This window comes from Kogia breviceps, chromosome 13 (assembly GCF_026419965.1).
Source record: "Kogia breviceps isolate mKogBre1 chromosome 13, mKogBre1 haplotype 1, whole genome shotgun sequence".
NCBI lineage: Eukaryota > Metazoa > Chordata > Mammalia > Artiodactyla > Physeteridae > Kogia > Kogia breviceps.
Genome location: NC_081322.1, coordinates 37,037,901 through 37,062,585, shown reverse-complemented (window position 1 = coordinate 37,062,585; position 24,685 = coordinate 37,037,901). Strand labels below are relative to the sequence as shown.

At 37.4% G+C, this 24,685-nt stretch overlaps 1 protein-coding gene across 4 annotated transcripts in view; it reads left to right on the top strand.

Moving 5' to 3' along the window:
* Positions 1-873: 873 nt before the first annotated feature.
* HACE1 (HECT domain and ankyrin repeat containing E3 ubiquitin protein ligase 1) overlaps positions 874-24,685 on the top strand; it is a 99,851-nt gene continuing 76,039 nt past the window's right edge. For 2 of the 4 annotated variants that reach the window (XM_067011533.1, XM_059083654.2), the window contains exons 1-6: positions 874-1,220; positions 7,397-7,451; positions 8,474-8,563; positions 9,347-9,451; positions 15,744-15,819; positions 21,459-21,590. In XM_067011533.1, the coding sequence (XP_066867634.1) occupies positions 1,145-1,220; positions 7,397-7,451; positions 8,474-8,563; positions 9,347-9,451; positions 15,744-15,819; positions 21,459-21,590 (534 nt within the window). In that variant the 5' untranslated portion in view covers positions 874-1,144. Of the gene's footprint in view, positions 1,221-7,396; positions 7,452-8,103; positions 8,253-8,473; positions 8,564-9,346; positions 9,452-15,743; positions 15,820-21,458; positions 21,591-24,685 lie in introns of all 4 variants that reach the window. The other 2 variants (XM_067011534.1, XM_067011535.1) reach the window with 2 other exon arrangements.

The following is a 24,685-nucleotide window of genomic DNA, read 5'->3' as shown; positions in this document are numbered from 1 at the left end:
AAGCTCTTTGGTTCTCTGGTTATGTCCAAGAAGACAAAATTCCTCTTTTCACTGTCAGTGGTGTTAGGTAGGCTCATATTCACCTGGATTGGATGAATTCTTTCATGTTTCAGCTGCTTCAAATTTGTTTTTATCCTGGCTTGTGCTCTTCTTCTGTGTAGAGCTGACAAATATGATTTCCCCCCTCTGATTTCCTTATAATTCATTTCTTCCACACTTGTTGGTATTGTCAAGTTTTTTTGCAACTCATGAAATCAGTCTTTGGATTTCGCACTGGATCTGTCATCATCTTGACACTTCAGCATTGTTCCCAAATAAACTAAAATTTTCTTTTAGGATGTCATCATCCGTATCTTCCCCAAAGTTTCAACTTTGTGTCAGGTGCCGTGGTGAATACGGGAATACAAGGCACAAGATAAAGGGACGGCTTTGCCCTCACGAAATCGCCCAGCAGGGGAGACAAATAATTAAGCTACGGTTACGTTACTTGCAACGAAGGAAAAAGTGTATTCTGCGTTTGTATTTGTTTGACTTTGTCATTCTTTAACATATGAAAATGTAATATTTCAACAGTTCATGTATCTGGAAAACGTACCAAAATTGGGATGATTGACGATGGATTTAAGAACAACCGTGCAAATCCTCAATCGGCTATATAGGGGAGAGTGATAGAATTGAAGGGAGCTACTCTTGTACAGCTTTGCGGTGCAGGAGAAGGGCCTCGTGGGGACACCCAAAAAGTCCCTCCGCGAGCTTGCGCACAGTTTCCCGCACACACCGCCCTACCCCGGCGTCTGTGTGGCAGGGGCGCGGAGCCACTGGCGCATCCAGCGTGGCTCCGCCCCGGGCGCGCGGCTCTGAACTACCGCTCCCAGAAGGCTGTGCGAGTCCAGGAGGGAAGAGGCGGTGGCGGCGGCAGGAAGGGCCCGAGCGGCGTCACCGGCGGCGGGTGTTCACTCGGTGGTCTGTTCGACAGTTCCCGGCCCCCGGACGGAAGACGCGACCCTAAACGGCCCCCGTAGCCCCGGACGCTGGCCCGGGCAAGCCGCTGTCTCCGCCCGCGAGACGGGTGCGGGGCGGGATGTAGGGCGCTGGGCGCGGAGGCCGCGGACGCGGCAGGGGTAGCGCGTAGGGCGCGCCGAGGATGGAGAGAGCGATGGAGCAGCTCAATCGCCTGACGCGCTCGCTGCGCCGCGCGCGCACCGTAGAACTGCCGGACGGTGAGCTGGCCGCGGGCTAGGGGCGCCGGGGGCGGGGCTCGGGGCGCGGGGAGGCCCGGCGGGGAAAACTAACCAAAAGCTGAACAAACGCCCACATTTACTTTCCTTGGCAGGGAGGGGCTGGGCTGGGACCCCCTTCCACCCCTCGCCCGCCGCTCCCTCCCGGGCAGGTGGGAGTTTGGGGGAGGGGCCCGGGCTGTGAGGGTCCTGCTGCTAGAAGAAGCAGGACAGACCCAAGTCTCTCCAGACTATCGATTAGGGGTTTTGACGAAGGAGCAGAAATATCACCGGGAGGGCGGAGATCCGGATTCAGAAAACATCACAGTTGTGGGCCATTTTACAGTCGCTGCCTGCTGGGACTGGAGAGATGCTCCCCAAGTAGTAGTGTTTACTTTAAGCTGCTGAAGGGAATTAAGCAGTCTTTTCTTTTTCTAAATGTAGAGCACTGTTGTATTTTGACAATAAATAAAAGGATGTCACATCAAACATGTACTTGAAGTACTGTGTGTGTTTACGTATATACACTTTCCTTTAATATGCATGTCTTGCCTTCATTTATTCATCAGACGGAGGGGGCTGGGGCGCTTCTACAGAGAGGAGTAAGGCATGAGCCCTGTCGTTTAGGAATTTTAGTTCACTGTGCCAGGATTTCTTCGGAATAGGTAAAACACTAGTAATAAAAGGGATGAGAAAGAAAGCCGTTTTGTTTGCAGCCTCATGAATTCAGATGGTTTAGTGGTAGTGGGAGAGGGCAGTGCTGTCTCTAAGAGGCTTGATTCTGTATGCCCAACTGAGAGAAAGGGTAGAAGTTAAGTCTGGTGATTTTTTTTTTTTAATGCATTGCATTAGTTTATCTTATATAATTTTTTAAAAAATATCTTTGAATTGCTGCTGGAGAGGTGATCTGTAAGGTTAGGGAAGGAGAACTTGGGTGAGAGCCATAAGAGAAATGTGGGACTGGAGACCTGGGGATAATTTTTCTGAAAAAAATTTTCCCTAGTCTCTACTTATGATTCAGAACAGGATGATTTGTGGTGACTGTTTCTCAAAAGATAATTTTGTACTTAGTACCTTGCGAGTGTAAAGTAATAGACTGAAAATGATCCTGATTTTAGGAACAAGACTTTTGGCTTCAACGTTTTCTTTCTCCGTTTTCTTTCCACCTTCTACCTTTGAGTCCATTTCTTAAGTGCTGATCTCACTCATTTTCCTCAGGGAAATTATCGGTATCCGTTGCTGCGTGTGTAGTTTCATTTACACGGTATTTGTATTGCTCAGTTTAAATCCCGTTTTTTTTTTTTTTTTTTTTTTTTTTACGTAAATGTGACTTAGAAGACTTTGATAATGTTTCCTGTTTTAAAAGTAATGTGTTTTCATTGTGGAAAATTTTGAAAAGAAAGAAAAATAAAATCTCTTATTTCACACCCAGTGATAATGTTAGTATTTTCTTTATTTCCTTCTATTATTATTTTTTCTCTTTCTCTACTGAAACTAAGATCATACTGTATATAGTCTTTTATTTTGCTTTTAGAAAACATAACTTTTTTTTTTTTTTTTTTTTTCCGGAACGCGGGCCTCTCACTGTAGTGGCCTCTCCCGTTGCAGAGCACAGGCTCCGGACGCGCAGGCTCAGCGGCCATGGCTCACAGGCCCAGCCCAGCCGCTCTGCGACATGTGGGTTCTTCCTGGACCGGGGCACGAACCCGTGTCCCCTGCATCGTCAGGCGGACTCTCAACCACTGCGCCACCAGGGAAGCCCAACATTTTTTATATCTTTAAATATGCTTAATTATTTTGTAGGATTTAATAAGTTAATATGTAACAAATATTGAATCTAATTTTTGTTTTTATAATAGATTTTATGAGGACCAGCTTTGTACATTTTTAAATCTCAGTCTGCCTTTATAAATATTTACTTAGGATAATTACATAGAAGAATATAGATCTAATTATATCAACATTTTTAAGACTGAGTATCAACCTCTCAACTAACTCTTTGGAAAAGAAAGTTCCACCAACAGTCTGAGAGTCCCTGGAAACTAGAGTAATTAAAAATAAAACTTTTTCCCATGTTGCTTACATTTGTTTTTCCTTGATTATAGTGAGTTTGCTCATCCTGTCCTTTTAATTTATCTTTGTCCCTAAGTTCTGATGAATCTTTTTGTATTCTCTGAGATTGGCCCTTTCACATGTGTGTGTGTGTGTGTGTGTGTGTGTGTGTGTGTGTGTGTGTGTTACATTCTAATTATAAAGATCTAGATTGTTGTGCTTTCATTTTTTTTTTTTTTTTTTTTTTTTTTTTTTTTGCGGTATGCGGGCCTCTCACTGTTGTGGCCTCTCCCGTTGCGGAGCACAGGCTCCGGACGCGCAGGCCCAGCGGCCATGGCTCACGGGCTCAGCCGCTCCGCGGCATGTGGGATCTTCCCGGACCAGGGCACGAACCCGCGTCTCCTGCATCGGCAGGCGGATTCTCAACGACTGCGCCACCAGGGAAGCCCTGTGCTTTCATTTTAAGGGCTGAACAGAAGTTCTGAGATCTGTCTAAATTTAGGAAATAATCGGATGTTTATCTTGCCTTGTTAGACTTCAGTGATTAATAAGCACTTGATTGGAACTAATTATTAAGTTTGGAAAGTTTTTAATCAGCCCTCACTCTAAAATTAACTTTGTTGCATAAGATTAGCCTGCGGATATTTTATTTATTGAATTGAATTCTGGGAAGACATATTTATGTTTCCTTGGGATGATGAAAACCTGAGTGTTTCCACTAAGTAATGGAGTGCAGGTTGTTGAGTCATCTTAGGCAGGGCTAACAGGAATATTCTTGTGAGAGAGGAAGTGAAAGGAAAACAATTATTTTAGGGATATAGATTCTCTGTGGACTTTAAAAAGTTGGCTCATATTATTCACTTTTGTGGAAAAATAATCTTAAACTACTGCATTTACAGTGAATGTAATTTGTTTAATAAAATAATAGAACTTGAGCCCATTTGAGCATATATTTGAATGATGATTAGGATACTTATCAATTAAAAAAAGATCTCCCATTTTATGGTTTGATGAGACATTGAATATAGCATAGTGAATCTGAGCCTCTTGTTCTTTGAAGTTTTCCTTTTAGTTGCTGAGTTCTGAAATGTTATTAATAAAAATGGCCAACATATCTGATAAAGTGAGAGATTAAACTTTTCTTATCACTCTGAAAACTTTTGTTATATACCTAGTTCTCAAGGTTTCTTTATGAGTGTGGAGAAGGAAGCACCTGACAGCAAATTTTATTCAGTACTGTCTTAGTATAGTATTTCCTGGATAGTCTCCTTCTAGCATCATAGTTGTGGTTGTATTTGTGTCTTCGTACCTTTTAGCGCATGTGAGCTATTTTTTAAATAAGTTTAGATATTACTTAAAAAACAAGATCTACCTCTAAATTTTATCTAAATAAACACCCTATAAGTAAAACACATGCGAACCTTATGGTGCTCACTTAAAAGTATGTACTATCTTGATTTATAAGTTTAAATTCACAAATAAGGGTATTTCCTGTTTATGACTTTATTATGGAGTGACTTAATTGAAATTGTCATGGTTTAAAAGTTCAGATTTTTATTGGGGCGTGTATTATATGAGAGAGAAAGAATGTTGCCATGCTGTGGGAGGCTTAGTGCAGTGCTTTTCAGTTCCTTTTGGTGACTCACTGTTAGGTAATGAGAATAATTTAGTGGTTGCAGTCAGCATTTTGAAAATATTGAGATGGAAGGGAATAAAACAAGTTAGACTGTATTGTACATGTTAAGAATAGTATTGTAGACCTTTTGGCTATCTATATTTATTTATTTGGAAGATTTTTCTTGTGGGGGCTTTGGAATCAGCCAGCTTTGAATTCCAGTTTAGCCACTTAATGCCACCATCACACGGCTTATTACTTTACTTAGTGCTTCAGCTTCCTCATTTGTAAAATAGGGATAATACTAGTACCTACTTCATAAGGTGGCTGTGAAGATAAAAGAGATCATGCGTATGCATGTGAATTGTTTAGAACAGTGCCTTTAAGGTAACGGTTTAAAACATGTTGGCTGTTATTAGTAGGATTCTTTGGTTATTAAATTATTATTATAGTGAAAGAGTTGTTGCATCTGCATACTGTACTTGTGAATATTGACTAGGACTAAATTGCTCTTCATGTATACATTCAAAAATAGTAAAATAATGAACAAAAATGTGAAGAAATGGTAACTTTTTTTCTCTTCCTCTAAATACTTCAGGATATATTTCTACATATATAATGTTTTTTCACACATAATCACAGTACCATTATTAGAGCCAACACAAGTAACAGTAATTTAAATTCTCATCAAATACCCAGTCCATGTTCAGTTTTCTCTTCTCAGAAATACTCACTTACAGTTGGTTTATTTGAATCAGTATCCAGTCAGGTCCACACTTCACATTTGGTTGGTTGACTCATCTCTTAACAATCTTTTAATGATAACAGTTCCCTCTCTTTTTTCTTTTTCTTTCTTTTTCACTTTCCATTTTTAAGTAATTTTAGACTTAACAGAAAAGTTGCATAAATAGTACACAGTTCCTGTCTACCCTTCACCCAGCTTCCCCTCATGTTCACATCTTATACAACCAAAGAACAGTGATCAAAACTAAGGAATTAATATTGGTATAATACTGTTAGCCACATTCCAGACTTATTAGAACTCCATGAGTTTTCCCACTAATGTCTTTTTTCTATTTTAGGATCCAGTTGAGGATACCACATTGCATTTAGTTGTCATGTTTCCTTAACCTCCCCTGAATTGTGATATTCAATTTTTCCTTGACTTTTAATGGTCTTGATTAAGAGGACTGATCAGGTATTTTGTGGAATTCCCCTAAATTTGGGTTTGTCTGATGTTTTCCCATGAGTAGATTAAAGTTACAGATTTTTGGCAAGAATACTACAAAAGTGATGTGCCCTTCTCAGTGGAAACTCAAGGCCTACAAGATATTGATATGTATCATTTCTGGTGATGTTACCCTTTATCAGATGATTAAGGTGATAATATGCTAGGTTTTCCACTGTAAATTCACTATGGGGGAAATACTTTGATACTATGCAAATATCCTTTTTCTAAAACTTTAACTCATAAATTTTAGTACTTCCATTAACTTTTTTTTTTTTTTTTTTTTTTTTTTTTTTTTTTAATCTGGTACTCGGGCCTCTCACTGTTGTGGCCTCTCCCATTGCGGAGCAAGCTCTGGACACGCAGGCTCAGCGACCCAACCGCTCCGCGGCATGTGGGATCTTCCCGGACCAGGGCACGAACCCGTGTCCCCTGCATCGGCAGGCGGATTCTCAACCACTGCGCCACCAGGGAAGCCCTTCCATTAACTTTTTAAAGGCTAAATGGGACTTGTCAGGGTTACTTCTCTGTAAATAACTTATTAAAAAACATAAAGCTCTAATATGCATTGAATTGAGGAATGACCATTAGTAATACATAAAAGTAAATTCAGGGACTTTTCTGGTGGTCCAGTGGTTAAGACCTCGCCTTCCAAAGCAGCAGGTACGGGTTTGATCCCTGGTCAGGGAGCTAGGATCCCACATGCCTCGTAGCCAGAAAAACCAAAACATAAAGCAGAAGCAATATTGTAACAAATTCAATAAAGACTTTAAAAATGGTCCATATCAAAAAAAAAATTCAAACACTATCTGAAATTTATATAAGTATCGCATGAGATCATAAATGTTATTGACTTTTAACTTCTTTTGGATCATATTTCTGTGAATTTATTCTATAAAAGATAAATGAAAATGTGAGGTAAGTAATAAGTAAAAATAAGACTTTAATGCTGTTTCATAAAAGCTTCTAAAAATTTCTTGTGTTATTGACAAGGAGCAAATACTATGTATATGTAATGTTTTAAAATAATTTTAGCATATTTATCTTTGATATTCATATATACTTAACATTCCTCCAAAGTACTTGTAAGTACGATGAAACGTTGTGCATTATTGCAAATCTTGCAATACCTCTGGTGTTTTTCACTATCTGTAATCTTCTTCCACCTCTTCCCCTAGCTTTTTATTTAGAGTTAAGAAAACTCTAAAGTAGTCATAAGTATCACCGTTTGGAAAAATTAGGAGATAAATTAATTCCTTTTCTTTTTTTTTTTTTAACACTTAGATAACGAAACTGCTGTTTATACATTAATGCCAATGGTTATGGCTGATCAACACAGGTGAGTGCCTATTTACAAATTTATATATTTTTTTCCACAAATTTATATTTTTTAAGAATACAAATTTACCTAAATGTTGTGTACATACACTCACAAACACACCATAGAATTTGCACATAGGTTTTGTCCTGCGGCAAGTTATTTAACCTCTATTATAATTTTCTGTCTGTGAAATAAGAAACAAAGTTTTCTAAGATCCATATCAACTGTAAAATTTTGTGATAAGAGATTTTCTAAATGCATAGTCTGAACTTAAAAATTTGCTTGGTCACTGACAGTGAAAAAAACATGATGGTTTCTGTTAGAGGCCACTACTGATCTTTATAGCAAAAGGTTAGGGCTGATGGACAAGTTATTCCCTAATATTCTACTACTTTGATGTTCTTTCTATTGATGTAGTGTTGACACTTTTTTTACAGGGCGCACGTGAGGTGTGGTTGTCTGGCTGTGTGATGCAATGTTTATACTTGTAACAGACAGCTCTGCTGTGGTTAGCCATTGGGTAATTTGGTATTATGAGGAGAAAGTAAAGAGACGCTGTAATTTGAAACACGTTTAAAATATAAATGAATTTTTTTGCCTTGAACTCCTATCTGATATAATTAAAACATGTTTTTGTCTGATTTTTCTTATTTGACCAAAATTAATATAGATAGGCTCAACTTTCTGCAGGGGGAGCAGCCAGTCCTACTTTCTTTGCTCCTCAAGAATCTAGTGGGAGCTGAAGCCAACTTAGGTGTCCTCAGAGCAGGTGACATAGTCAGAGCGGCAGACGAGGAACCCTTCAGCACCAGTTTATAGGTGAGGGCAGTTGGTTTTTGGATGATGCTGCACTGGCTGCTGTGCTACGCTTAGAGAGTAGTGCCTTGTTTTTTGGCTGATGTGGGACAAAACCTTTTGAATAATTGGTAAGAGTAACACTAAACAAGGGAGTTATTATTAACTTGAGTTATTATTAACTTGAGTTATTATGTTTTTAAAAACTTTTTTTTTAACCTTGACTCAATTTTCTTTTGGCATAGGTCTGTTTCTGAACTACTATCAAATTCAAAGTTTGATGTCAATTATGCATTTGGACGTGTGAAAAGAAGCTTACTTCACATTGCAGCAAAGTAAGACTAAGACATTTTGGATTAAATTTTGGTCTAGAGTAATGATCAGTAAGCTTTGAATCGGTGTGTTCCATAGTAGTTATGGAGAGAGATGAGAACAGACAGCTGAGTGGTTCTTTGTTTTGTCGAGGGCATAGTGTGCTATGCTTACATTCTTTCACTAGATAGATTGTTATTCTTGGGTTTGGACTCAAGTCTTATATCTGATGTTTTAGCTTGCTCTAGATCAGATTAGAGGAGGTTAGGCATGGGGATTGTCTTTCCTGGATATACTTAAAAGGGTACTTTCACCAAAAGTTTACTTTTATCCCACCAATCTAAGATTTTATATGCTAATTGCATGTAAAGTTATTGGCTTTATATTTTTTACTTAGCTGTGGGAATGATTTTTATTCATAATTTTCCAGTGTGTAACTAATCAATTTGTTGATATCTCATCACCCTTTAGGATTTAGGTAGAGATTACTCTACCTAAATAAAATTGATTTTTCCATATAAATTTAGATTCTGGAAAGCCAAAAGTTGAGAGTACTATATGGTTTCCTTTATGTGCTGATACTTTATTTTGCTTTATATGAACTTCTCAAATACTTCATAGCTTTTGTAGTAGAATGTACCATCTTGAAAGTAGAGGATATTTACTATTTGTGACAGGAGTTAAATTGTAGGTCAATATGGACCCCGAAAATAATGTGTTTAATAGGACTTTTTGTTTTTTAATTAAGCTATGTCAACTATGGCTGTTCGTTAAATGTGTCTGAACTGTTTTTAATATTGTTTTAGTTGTGGATCGGTGGAATGCTTGGTTCTGCTTTTAAAGAAAGGAGCAAATCCTAACTATCAAGATATTTCAGGCTGTACACCCCTTCATTTGGCAGCTAGAAATGGGTAAATATTTTTTCTTAAGTAGCTTAAGTTGTATTATCAGCTATGACTAAGAGTAGTCAAGGCACTCTGCCTTCATTTGGGAATTTTTTTTTTTCTTTTGCCCAATATTTGCCTTGGGAAGAGGGTCTTGGATTATTATGTTACACTTCTAAATAACTATAATTTTAATAATTTATTAAGTTTACTAATATTTTTCGTCTTGAAGATATATTTGTCAAAGTTTATTTTTACTAGTATTATAATGACATTTTCTGAAAAGCATAATTTTCACCTCTGTTTTAGTGTCCTTTTTCCTGGTAGTCTTTTGCCTTGTCGAACTCCATGGCTTATTTTCCACATTGTTTAGTTAATTTTATTAATGCAATTAAAGACAGAGTAAATACATTATACTTATACTTAGTTTTTTTCTTAAAATAAATTTATTTATTTTTGGCTGCGTTGGGTCTTCTTTGCTGCACGTGGGCTTTCTCTAGTTGCGGCGAGTGGGGGCTACTCTTCTTTGCGGTGCGCGGGCTTCTCATTGCAGTGGCTTCTCTTGTTGCAGATCACGGGCTCTAGGCACGCGGGCTTCAGTAGTTGTGGCTTGCGGGCTCTAGAGCGCAGGCTCAGTAATTGTGGCGCACGGGCTTAGCTGCTCCACGGCGTGTGGGATCTTCCCGGACCAGGGCTCAAACCCGTGTCCCCTGCATTAGCAAGCGGATTCTTAACCACCACACCACCAGGGAAGTCCCTATGCCTAGTGTTTTTGTCAAGAATTCCAGATAGTTACGTTTCTGTGTCTGCCTCCACAATATTTTTCACTTCTTAAAATTCTGTTGGACTGAGAAACCAGACTAAAATAGTTGGAATTATGTTTAAAATGAAAATAAGTAGTTTTTGATTCAGGGCTTGAGGAATTTTACATTTATAAACGTTTTTTGAATGCTGGAAAACTTTTCTATGAAAGACTATTCCTATGTGTCTCTTCTTTTGATTACTCTTGGAAGTATTTTTGTTGACTGTTTTGAACAGGAATTCTAGGTAGTTGAGGTGGCTGCCTAAGTGAGATGGATATGGGGCTAAAATTGTCCACTGCCTCAGTCTGAGGCCTAATTTTTGTAGACAGGGATTAAAGTGGAACCAAAAAGACAAGAACCATAGTGATGTCTCAGGTGGACAGAGGAGAAGCATAGCCCTTTGACCCTGTCTGGTCTGTCCCATTTCCTGACTTAGCACGTGAACCAGTGTAGTTTTCCACTGTTGCAAGAGGTAACGTGCTGATAAAACAATTGTTTTTCTAATAATTGGCCACATTAGGTATGTTGTAGGGTGTCACGCCCAAGGTCATAGACTAAATCATTCATTCCCTTGTTGAATTGATCTCAGGTCTAGATATATTATCCCAAATGTTGGTAGGATAGTGACAAAGCTCTCTGAAAAAGTTACATATAGAAAAATATCTTAGTACAGTGTCTCAACAACTGTAAATGAAAGGACAGATTGGTGCACAGCAGGGATAACATGTCTACTGCTGTTGTAGTAGGAGACTTAGTCATTTAGGAGACCATTGCTTTTTTTTTTCCCCCAACTTTGTTGAGGTATAATTGGTAAATAAAATTATAATATATTTAAAGTGTACATCATGATGATTTGATCTATACATTGTGAAAGGATTTCTGTCATCTAGTTAATTAACATATCCATCACCTCACATATTTAGCTTTTTTTTTTTTTTTTTTGGTGAGACATTGAATTTGGAGACCATTACATTTTAAAGATGAAGAAATATAACATATTATTACATAATTCACTTGGTAAATCAGTGTAGAGAAAAGGAGTAAGAAGAGTCCATAACCCTAACATAACATCTAACTTGGATGCCTTTCTATTTCTATAAAGGTTACTTTTGATATTCCATACTTAACTATTTTGGTTTTTATATATTGAATGAATGCCTTGTACAACTTAGAGGTGCTCAGTAAATGTTTATTAAGTGACTTGATTACTTGTTGCTTCCTGTAGCTTTTGATGGTTTCAGAAATAGTCTTTGGCTCTAATTTCTCTATAAGTTCAAATTTGTCTAGACTGAAGTGGAAGTCATAGGTGAATTCTACCCCTTTTGCTGGTCTATCTGGTTTATGGGGGTTTTTGTTTTGTCCTCTCATCTATCGTTGTCAGAGGGGTAGAGTATTTCTCTTGGCCTGCTTTAGTGTTTCTGTCTTCAGCCATCAGTGCATTAATACTAAATTGCCCTCCTTTCCAGTGGAAAACCCAGTAAGCTGCCTCTGAGCATGTGGATGACTGGTCCCTGTGTCATTTGGGTTACCGTAAACTTCGTATAATTGTTGCAGTATCTGGGCAGGAAAATAGTTGTTTCCTGTACAGTAGGATCCAGCATTGCTCATGATTGTATGAGAATATAAAAAGGGAAGACTTAAAAATTATTGTGTATCCTTACGTTGCATATTGGTCAGATTTGAAACATTTTTTATTTTTTCTTTTTAAAAAATTTTTTTGCTGCACCTCACCGAGCTGTGGGATCTTAGTTCTTCAACCAGGGATTGAACCCGTGCCCCCTGCAGTGGAAGTGTGGAGTCTTAACCACTGGACTGCTGGGGAAGTCCTGGAAACATTTTTTCTTTATTTTTTGGGCTAGATTGTGAGCTCATAAAGGGCAGAACTCAGGTGTTAGTTAACGTTTTAGCTCCATTCTAAGAAAAATTGGTGTGCACTTAGTTGGTCTTTTTGATTTACTCAGGGTTCTGGAAAATAGCAATAATGATTATTAAGTAAGAAAAAGGATATAGTTCTCTCATATTGCCCCGTACCTTTTGCAGTTCATTTTAGGGAGGGGGATTATGGATTGCTGCTTTTCTTCAACAACCTCTACCCTAAACACTTCTTTGGAGCTTTTTCCCTGGTACAGTCCCACCTAAGTGTTTATTTTGACAATATGCCAGTGCTCTACGACAGGCTTCTGAATAGATTTTAGAAATCCAGCAATATGGGTGCAGAGACACACACACACACACACACACACACACACACACACACACACAATTTAAACAATGCAATATTAATTTTAATAAGACTTTCTGGTCTGTTGCCTCACGTTATTGAAGATTTATTTTCTAAGGTTTTCATAACAGTGTGTTAGATGAAGGAACTTTGTAAACTTTTGAACTTAAAAGTTTACTCAGATCTTTATTTTCTTCCATTTCTTTGATTATAAAGCTGATTTTAAATGACATTTAACCTCATTTTAGATATAAAAAATCAAAGCAAGGAAAGTAATTTGTTGTCTTTTAAAAGGTTTATTCAGTTAATAAAAATTTTAGCTATTGATTATAAAATTTAATAATTAGTAATCAGTTAGCTATGCCTAGTACTGAGTTGATTAAAGAAATATAATCCATGGCACGAAGATATTTATTATCTGAGTAAATAGTTATATATACTACATGTGTTATGTATATTCTCTGTATGTCATATATATAGCATACTTGCAAAGGGTTCCTGGACCCAGTTCCACTGTGTGTGTGTGTGTGTGTGTGTGTGTGTGTGTGTGTGTGTGTGTGTGTGTGTGTGTGTGTGTGTGTGTGTGGCGGGGGGGCTTCCCCATACCAATTCTCGGATGCCAGCAGAGTGTCCTAGAAGTCAGCTCAATTCTGACACTATGTACCTTCAGGTAGGAGCAGATTCTGTAGGTAGAGGGCACAGTCCTATAAGACCACTCTCTACTTCAGATGCCATTTGCAAGCTCAGTCACAAGTGGTGCTTCTGACTGACTGGCTACAAATTGGAGGTTCCGACAACCCCCTCCAACTCAGGATTCCAGTCGAAAGTCCAGATTGTTACCAGTACTTTTGACTGACTGGCTGTAAATCAGAGGTTCCTATGATCCCTTTCTTGGGTTCAATTAATTTGCTAGAATGGCTCACAGAACTCAGGAAAATCTGTTTACTCACTAGATTACTGATTTATTATAAAAGGGTATTAAAGGATATGAATCAAGAGCCAAATGAAGAGACAGATAAACAGGGTGAGGTCCTGAACAAAGAAGGTACCGGCATGGTCACACGGAGGAACATTTTAATTCCCATCTGGGAAGCTCTCCCTGAAAGGGACAAAAAGCTCTCCTTTTGGGTCTTTATGCAGGCTTCATTACATAGTCATGATTGACTTAAATCATTGGCCACTAGCAGTTGATTCAACCTCCAGGTGCTCTCCCCTCCCTGGAAGTAGGGGTGGGACTGAAAGTACCCTGTAGTCATGTTGTTGGTTCTCCTGGCAACCAACCCCCACCCTTGGGTGAGACCCAAAATTCACCTTCCCTGAACCGTTTTCAGGAAATGAGGGCCATTACCCTTAATTGCTTAGGAAATTCCAAGGGTTTGGGAGCTGTGACCCAAAAAGTGTGGATTAAGACCAAATATATGTTTTTCCTATAAATCACAGTATCTCTATACTCACATTAATACTATATATACTATATTGTGTAACATTATACATAATATGCTATTACACATACTCTATTTTATATTTTTAATGTATGTGTATATATATATAATATACTCAACTAGATCATAAACTTTTTCATGCCATGGATTAAGTCATATTTCCTTCATTCAATACTGAGCATAGTTAAGCATATACACAAAAAGCATATTTTATATATATATATATATATATATATGTATATATGGTATATGTATCACTTTGTTTCCAAAGCATGAATTTTCATTTATTTAATGAAGGGGAAATTGAGATAAATACTGAAGAGTGACTAGGAATGGCTCAGGCTAGGAGGAAACATTGTGAGGAAAATGAAGTGGTAGGCAGTTCAAAAGGCAGCAAAGGACTTTTGTAGACATGTCTCCAAATAAGATACATAGGTGGCCAATAAGAACATGAAAAGATGCACAATACCTCTAATCAGGGAAATGCAAATTAAAACTACAGTGAGATACCAACTCACACTCATTAATATGGCTATCAGAAAAACAATGTTGACAGAATGACATGTTGATGAGGATGTGGAGAAATTGGAACCCTTGTGCTCTGTTGGTAAGGAAAATGGTACAGATGCTCTGAAAACTAGTTTGGTGCTTCCTCAAAAAATAAAAAATAGGATTATCATATGGGAAATTCCTTGGCTGTACAGTGGTTGGGATTCCTCGCTTTCACTGCCGAAGGCCCAGGTTCAATCCCTTGGTCAGGGAGCTAGAATCACACAAGCTGCATGGCGTGGCCAAAAAAAAAAAAAAAGAATTACCATATGATCCAACAGTCCCACTTCTGGGTATATAACCCCCCAAAATTTGTCACAGGGTCTTGCAGAAATATTTGTATACTTGAGCTCATAGCAGTATGATTCATAATAGCTAAAAGAAAAGGAACCTATGTGTCCATTGACAGATGAATGGATAAGCAAAATGTGGTATATACATAAAATGGAATATTATTCAGCCTTAAAAAGGAAAGAAATTCTGACATGCTACAACATGGATGAGCCTTGAGGACATTATACTAAGTGAATTAAGCCAATCACAGAAAGACAAACTGTATGATTCCACTTTTATGAGGTACTTAGATAAGCCCAAATCATAGATACAGAAAGTAGAATAGTGGTTGCCAGGGGCTAGCAGGAGAGGGAATGGGGAGTTACTGTTTAATGGATATAGAATTTCAGCTTTGCAAGCTGAAAAGAGTTCTTGAGATGGATGGTGGTGATGGTTGCACAACAGTATGAATATACTTAATATCACTGAACTGTACACTTAAAAATGGTTAAGATGATAAATTTATGTTATGTGTATTTTACCACAGTAAAATAAATTGAAAAAAAAGTGAAGTAGGTAGGGGGATGAATAGATAGGCATTTTATTAATTTTGTGGTTTTTATAACTCATCTTAGTATTTTAAATATTTTGCAATCAAGAATGTAGGATACAACATTGAGACATCATTTTACTCTGTCCATTCCCCTTCCATAACTTATATTGTCTGACATTTCTAATGAAGATTACTATTCCAAATACTCTGTCAACTCTAGAAATTGCTCAGCATTTTGAATGATGAATTTGTCCCAATGGCATGAAAACCTCATTGTGCCTTTTTTTAATGCTTTTATCTTTGAGTCATAGAAAAACTTTTGTGTTTTGTTTTCAGATGTTACAGTACTTATTTAAATATTGCAGATGGAAGTTGATATTTGCCATTTATTAATGTTGAATATAGTTACTGTTTCAGTAAAATAATTGTCATTTGTTTTTCTAGTACCAGTTATCTGTGACTGTCTCTTTCTTTTCAGGCAGAAGAAATGCATGAGTAAATTATTAGAATACAATGCTGATGTCAACATTTGTAATAATGAAGGCCTTACAGCAGTAAGTGCTAAGAATTTTTATCTGCGATTTAAAAATACTTTTTAGAAAATAATATTGAAGGTGATAGTAATGCAAAGTGTAGTACGAGTATTTGTGCAGTTACTTCTTTGTGGTAATTGGGAAGATACAGAATGATTGAGACACAGTTCTCAGCTATATTTATTAAGAGAAGTTATGGTTCACCATGTTTCTCCTTTCCCCTTATTTTTTAACTTTATGACCTTTCATTTATTTTGAAATCTTGATCCCCTAGCTTTTGTCACTGACTTTCGAGGGAGTTTGTAGGAGCATCTCCGCTAAGGTGTGTTTTGAGTTCATTATAGAACAGCTGTTTTTCATTATGTCCTTTTAAATTCTCTTAATATGTACATGGTAGGAAAATTTGGATGGCCATGTTTTTATAACTCATTTTAGTTTTAAAAAGGGAAAGGAATGGAAAAAAAAGGAAAGGAAATAAAAGGTAACTAAGGGAATGATCACCCACCTGTACTCCCTACACTCAGAGATAATCACTGTTAATAATTTAGCCTGTATCCTTTCAGACTTGTTATATCTTACTTAAACTGGTATTTTTATCCTTTTTGCCATGTCACTTTCTTTTCAAAAATATGATTATATTTTTTTGTTCCACATAGATATTATAAGGAGGGAGGTGTGGGATATTTCTGAAGAGATTGTTGAAATCCAAAAATTTTAATCATATTGTCATTTAATGGAGCATATTTGATTTAGAAGTAGAGATAAAATAGAATTATGTGATTACTGAGAAATTGTTTTGACATTGTGACAGAAATAAATTTTGTTAAATTTTACCTTCCTGTATGTGAGGTGATGGAGATTTTAATTAACTGGATAGTGGAAATCCTTTCACAATGTATATCAAATCATTGTGATGTATACTTTAAATGTCTTACAGTTTTGTCAATTACACCACAATAAAGCTGAACTTTTTTTTTTTAACCTTCCTTTGGTAGTTTTTGTAAATTTTGAATCCTTTAATTTGTGAATAAAGAAGAATATTGAGTATTTACATACCATGCTAGTTTTCAAGGCCTTTCTGATTAAAATTTTTTTTTTTTCAGTAGGCAGGGAGGGAGCTGGGGCGTAAAAAACCTGGTTTCCTAAGATGTGAGTTATTCTGAGAATGACTTGTTAAAGAGTAAGTTCAATCATGATTATTATATGGAATTCACAATTCCTGTGATAATCTACGTTTTTGTTACATAGTAACAATATAACACCATTTACTCTGTAAAGAAAAACTGTATTCCAAATATCTACAGGATGCTATAGTGATACGGTAGGTACCACAGAGGATTATAAAACTCTGGAATTGACATAGCTCTATCCTTAGGACACTCTCTAGTATAGGCAAGATAAGATGCTCAGTACTAACATAGTCTGTTTAATCGCATAAGTTTTTATCTGCTAATTTCCCCCCCTTCACTCCTGAACTTTAAGGGAAGTGGAATATAAAATTTTTAAAAATAAAATTTTTATTAAAAAATTATTCATGCATGTATTTAAAGAGTCAAATGATTCTACCAGGCTTATTACATAAAAACAGTCTCAGCTCTTTTTCTGCCTGGGACCAATCTCAGTGTTCTGTCCTGTGGCCCTGATTGGTGTGGTGTGCCTCCTTCTCTTAGGAACAGTTCTGGCCACCAAGCATGTTCCTGCCTAGTCCCAGATCACATGATGGAATTAATTCAACAGGCAGGCACATTGACCCCATCAGCTGAAGGAAGCTAGCTAGGATGGTGGAAATGTGTGGCTGCAGAATTGAATAGTGGCCGCCAAGCATGTGGGGCAGTAAAGTCAAGGGCTCCTGAGATGGAAGAACCTTCAGTGGGGAGTCAAGATCCCCAGGATTTTTCATACAAAAGGAGAGAACTGTTGACTGCATACTTTGTAGGCTGATCACCCTCACAAAGGACTCCTCATGTTTCTTCATTCATTTGTTCTTTGAACAGGATTTTCTTGGATACCTATTATGTGCTAGGCACTTTACTGGTATGGTGTTAGAGCAGTAATTTGACTGACCCAGTCCTTGTCTTCCCCAGACTTCCAAGGAAGTCAGGATAGTCAACAGGCAATGGTGACACACTGTAATGAATGTTAACGTAGGTGATGGAGATGCTGTAGAATTCAGAGCAGGGGACCGATCCTCACCAATGACATTGGAGGAGGCATCCCAAGGAAATATCACAAGAGCTGAGGCCAAAGAGACAAACAGAAGGTAGACTAGTGTAAGTGGTGATTGTGAAGTTGGGAGTGGTAGTGGGGTTCTAGCTCTGTGGAATAGGTTGACAAAGTCTTGGAGATGCAAGAGAGCATGCTACATTGGAGCAGTGAGCTTAACTCGTGTTCAGATACCCCTGGGGATTTATGAAGACCTCCAAATGTCTGTAGCATGGATAGTTAAGGGGGTCACTTTCCAGGTCTTCAGCCTTTATATGTGTGCTCCTTCCTCAAGCTGATCTACTCAAGAACACCTTGCCCTTCCCACCTTCACAATCACTTTTCTATCACTTTTATGTTTTTATTTATTTTTATTATTTATTTATTTATTAAATTGAAGCATAGATGATTTACAGTACTCTTAACTGAGCCTTTTGTAGTACGTAAGTTTTAAATTTTGTTGTTCAGTATATCAGTTTTTCCATTTATGGATTGTGGTTTTGGTATCAAGTTTAGGAACTCTTTGCCTAGCTGTACATCCTGAAGATTTTCTCCTATCTTTTTCAAAAAGTTTTATACTTTTACATTTTACATCTAAGCCTGCAATCTATTTTGAGCTAATATTTGTCTGTGATGCTTAAGTCAAGGCTTAATTTTTTAACCTATGGAGTCTAGTTACTACAGCACTGTTTGTTGAAAAGGCTATATATTTCCTGCGTGAAATTGGTTTTGTCTCTCTCTCAAAAATCTTTTGGGCATATTTGTATGGGGTTATTTCTGGGTCCTCAGTTCTGTTCCAGTGATCTTTCTTTCCCTTTGCCAATACCACGCTGTCTTGATTACTCTAGCTATATAGTAAGTCTTAATATCAGGTAGAGTAATTCCTCCCACTTTATTTTTCTTTGTCAAGATTGTGGTAGCTACTCTGGTTCTTTGCCTATCCATATACATTTTTGAATAAACTTGTCTATGACAAAAAACCTTGCTGAGATTTTTTTATTGGAATTGCATTAAGCCTATAAATCAACATGGGGAGAATTGACATCTTTACTATGTTGAGTCTTCCAATCCATAAACACAATGTGTCTCTCCATTTATTTAGGTTTTTGATTTCTTTCATCAGAATTTTGTATTATTCAGCTTACAGATCTTGTGCATGTTTTAAGTGTATAGCTAGGTATTTTATTTTCTTTGGAGCAATTGTAAGTGACATTGTTTTTATTTTTTAATTTTTAAAAAATTTATTTTATTTATTTTTGGCTGCATTGGGTCTTCATTGCTGCACACAGACAGGCTTTCTCTTGTTGCAGTGAGCGGGGGCTACTCTTTTTTTTTTTTTTTTTTTTGCGGTACGCAGGCCTCTCACCGTTGTGGCCTCTCCTGTTGCGGAACACAGGCTCCGGACGCGCAGGCTCAGTGGCCATGGCTCACGGGCCTAGCCACTCCGCGGCATGTGGGATCTTCCTGCACCGGGGCACAAACCCGTGTGCCCTGCATCGGCAGGCGGACTCTCAACTACTGCGCCACCAGGGAAGCCTGGGGGGTTACTCTTCGTTGCAGTGCGTGGGCTTCTCATTGCAGTGGCTTCTCGTTGTGGAGCATGGGCTCTAGGCATGCGGGCTTCAGTAATTGTGACATGCAGGCTCAGAAGTTGTGGCGCACGGGCTTAGTTGCTCCGTGGCATGTGGGATCTTCCAGCACCAGGGCTCAAACCTGTGTCCCCTGCATTGGCAGGTGGATTCTTAACCACTGCACCACCAGGGAAGTCCCGCGACATTGTTTTAAATTTTTATTTCTGCATGTTCATTTATAGTACAGGAAATGCAATTGCCTTTTATGTGTTGATCATGTAGCCTGTGACCTTGCTGAACTCACTTATTAGTTCTAGGAGTTTTTTCCTTGGGATTTTCTACATAGACAGTCATGTCATCTGCAAATAGAGATAGTTTTATCTTTTCCTTTCCAATCTGTATGTCTTTTATTTCTGTTTCTTCCTTTATTGTACCTTAACATTTTTTTTTGTTTTCTAAATACGTGTTGTTACTAGACTTCCCTGAGCTTTGTAAATATCCTCATAACATGTGTTCAGTACCTTTCAGCTTCTTGAATAGTTTTGAAGGAGTCTGTTATGGAGACTGCTGTTCTCTAAGTGAGATTGGTTGATTTCTAGGTGTGCTTTACAGCATTATTTGGAATACCTCTTCACCATCATCCCAGAGATTCCTTTGCCTTTCTCTTGTTTTGGGTTTTTATTTATAGGCATACCTTAGAGATACTGTGGGTTCTGTTCCTGACCATGTCAATAAAATGAATACTGTGACAAAGCAAGTCATACAAATATTTTGGTTTCCTAGTGCATATAAAAGTTATATGTAACTTGAAGAAGTGCAGCAGAGTGTTACTACCTGTTCTTGAGCCTTTTGGGAGTTCTGTGATCTGAATTTGCCTTCTTGGTGCTCTATTACTGGTTTAGGATTCAGCTGTTTATTCTGACAGTTAAGACAAAAGCTTCCAGCTTACAAAATGTGTTGCTCTTGTATTCTCTCCTTTTCTTTTTCTTAATAGGTCTGTCCTTTAAGAAAAAGTACTCTTTACTGTCATTTCAGTGATGTTTGGGGAAGAAGTAGGAGCTGATGCATGGGTTCAGAGCTACCATTTTAAAACAAAAGTTTCATGATATATTTTTTTAATGGAAAAAAGTCAGATGAAAAATGCATGGACAGCATAGTCCAAAGTTTTAACATTGATTATCTTTGTGTGGTAGACTTATAGGTGTTTTATATTTTTTTAATCCTCCCTATATGTTATTTATATATGTTACATGCATTATCTGTAAAATATAGGAAGTAAAGAATATGACACCTACTGTCATATTAATTACTTTTTAACTTATGTTTGTTTCTGGGGGAGGAAAAATATCCAGTACCTCTTCTCTAGAGATAAGGTATACATACAGTCCATGTTCATCTAAGAAGCAGAGTATTTGGTGATCCTGAGTTTAGGATTTTTAACTACTTTGAAACCATGAAATGCTTGATTTTGAAGTACATGGTGGTGTAACCTACATCCTGATGCATATTTTTTCCCCATATAAAAATATAAGGGACTTCCCTGGTGGCGCAGTGGTTGAGAGTCCGCCTGCCGATGCAGGGGACACGGGTTCATGGCCCGGTCCAGGAAGATCCCACATGCCGCGGGGCGGCTGGGCCCGTGAGCCATGGCCACTGAGCCTGTGCGTCTGGAGCCTGTGCTCCGCAACCGGAGAGGCCATAGCAGTGAGAGGCCCGCGTACCGCAAAAAAAAAAAAAAAAAGGAAAAAAGTACATTGGCTTTAATTTTAATTTTAATCTCTAGTGTGCATGTCATGCTCACAGTTGAGAAATAATTGCATTATTTATCTGCTGCTTTTATATGAAACACTCTTGCACAAATGTTAAGTAACCTAAATGGCTGCACAGATACACTGGCTGGCTGTGAATGGGCGGACAGAACTACTCCATGACCTTGTACAGCACGTCAGTGACGTTGATGTTGAGGATGCGATGGGGCAGACGGCGCTGCATGTGGCCTGCCAGAACGGTCACAAGACGGTAAATAAAGCCTCGAGGACTTTAAATTAAGTTGCATGTGTTTAAACTTTGAATTCATGAAAAGTTTTCCACTGTGTGTAATTGGAAACATGAAGCAAAACATTTTCTGTGTCAGTGGTCTTCTGATTAATATATTCTATGTGGATAAAAGGAATAGAAAATAGTGTTTTAAATATGTTTAATGTATTTGTAATTTGGATTTCAATTTTATTTCTGATTCATAGATTCTAATAGCTGAATATTTTAAATTTTAAATGTAGTATGTTCACATATAATAATTTTAACAGTTTATAATGTTTATTCTGTCCTCAGTTTTATCAAATAACTTTTTCATATTTTTTACCATTTTCATATTTTTACCCTTAAGCCTCAAGTTTTGGAATTAGTGAAGAAAGTGAGCTCTGACATTGCTTAAATAGTTCAACTTGGATTATCATATTTTGCTACTCTCTTGGAATATGATTTAAGTGCTAGAGTCACAGTTGTTTTCTTCCTTACTTTTGATTTCTAAAATGCATTTGTTTTAGGCAATACTTTCCTGTTATCCCTATGTATAAACATTTGGCTTTTAAAATTGTTAATAGTTTTCTCTCTCATTAGAAGACTGCTGCCTTATTTAAAAATTGTTAGCTTAAGATTTTAGATTGAATTTCTGCTTTTTGTAATTTCCTATCCTGGTTACTTTTATTTTTTCCCACATTTAACATTATTGATAATAGAATATTATTTACTAACTAAACAACAAAAACCAATTGAAAACAAAAAACCACCACCAGCATCTACAAAGATACAGAAGTTTGCTTGTTTATATTTATTTTTTTGTATACACTCTGAGTCTTATTTTTTTGTTGGAAGAATTCCTAGTGGAATCTTGATTTCTGTCTCTGCAAACACTTTTTTCCTAACCTAGGTTCAGGATGTCAGATCCTACCTATTAGATGCTTTATGTATGACCTCAATTCATAGAATATTGCACTTCTTTTAAGATAGTGAGCTCAAGGTTGAGATTGTCTTATGTTTAATAAGAGTTGGATAAAAGGAAGGATATATGCTTTTTTTTTCTTTCCTGGCATTTCTTCTGAACACCAATGTTCGTTTTTATTCTTTTGTCTATTATCATCTGAAAACTAACCCATTTGTATTCAAGGAGTATTCCTTTTCATTATCTTTTACTTTCTCCATGTCAGTACTAGTAAATTTAAGAAGTATTCTGTGTGGAAAAAAAAGAATCATCTGAAATGTTCTAATCTTGACTGGCCCCAGTAAGCAACTGCTGCCTATTAGAGAAAGAGTCCTGCTGGTAGCTCTTACAGGACAGAAAAGCACCCGCTTTAATATAAATACTCTCTGCCGTTAACAAATGAGTGGCGTGTCATTTACTAAGATTGTAAACCTACATGTTGCCCGGGAACTTGTGTAGTAAAAAACTGGAATTCAGATTAGGAATTATCTACAAAGGCTAATTTTAGCTGCCTTAAGCCAGTGAAACAAGAATTATGCAAAAAACCTTGGTTCAAAACATGTGCATTACAGGGTGCATTAAAAATTTAGAATTGCCTTCTGAAGTTATTGAAGAGTAGTTAGTATAATACACTCCATATGGTTTACCACCTGAAGCAGGCGTGGTAAAGTAAGGGAGAATTCCTCATAGTCAAATGCCTTTGAAGAATTGTATTTTCAGAAGAGTTACAGGGGGCCTGACTTCACTGTGGTGATGGGCTTCACAGGGTGAGATTTTGCAGGTATGGTACAGGAGGAAGAGTACAAAAAGTCATGTTGACTTGTGATTGATTGTATTAGTGAGTGAGATTCCTTTCTGTCATAGTTGGTCCATTATAGTTATCTGTGAGGATTGTATACAAAGGGAATGTTTAGCACTATTTTCCAATTCATTTTATGCACCTTTAATCCTTCAATAGGGCAAAAAGGAATCTTGAAAAATTAGGCCATCTCCTAGCCTCCAGGCTGAATTGTACCTCTAAAAATCTGTGTTGGGGCTTCCCTGGTGACACAGTGGTTGAGAGTCCGCCTGCCGATGCAGGAGACAGGGGTTTGTGCCCCGGTCCGGGAAGACCCCGCATGCCGTGGAGCGGCTGGGCCTGTGAGCCATGGCCGCTGAGCCTGTGAGTCTGGAGCCTGTGCTCTGCAATGGGAGAGGCCACAACAGTGAGAGGCCCGTGTACCGCAAAAAAAAAAAAAAAAAAAATCTGTGTTGATAGTTGTGCTATTATTACCTATGTGTCATAATTACTCATGTATTCCTGGGACATGTTCAGATCTCAGTGGATGAGAATATTCTTTTATCTTGAGTTGGATATGATTTAAGAGCTCTGAGATATGTTATTACAGGGTAGATATTATTGATTTTGTTTTTAACCCTTCGTATATCTTTCCATAATTTGAGCACTGAGTTTAAAATGCTTTGTCAGATATCAGCAAATGGAAATGGCCTTTTCATTGTCTCCAAGTAGTCAGTTTTTGCATAAATTCATTAAAAGGTCTTCAAAACTTGTGTCCATGTAGACATATACCAGTGCACATAGGTTTCAAGATTTATATATATTGGTTATATATATATTTTATAGAATAAAATGTAAAATTTTAAAGGGGGAAAGGAACTCCCTTAAAAATATTCTCAAAAGCACGTCAGCTCATTTCAAATTAAAGAAGATGAGATGATAAAGAAATCCTCTGAAATTTACTTTCTAATCTAATTTTAAGGTAAATCTCAAGAATGCATGGAAAGATTTTGAACAACTGGCTAAGAGCTCTAAAGCTTTGTAGAATTTATAATTGAATACTGTATTCTTACTTTGATGACAAATAATTTTTAGATTTACATGACATTTTTACAGATAAAAGATTTGGAAGAAAGATTGATTTTGTCATAACTAAGAAATCAAGTAATTTTTGCCATGATTTCCTATAGATACATCCGTTTAATTAGAGGTAAACCAAGATAAGGGTCTCTTCATCATCTTGTTGGAAGGAAGTGATTTGGGCAGTTGAAGAGTGCAGCATGACCATTTTTGTCCTTGTAACATAATAGCACTATGATTTTAAATGACTTCTATTCCTATTTTAAAATGGTCAGA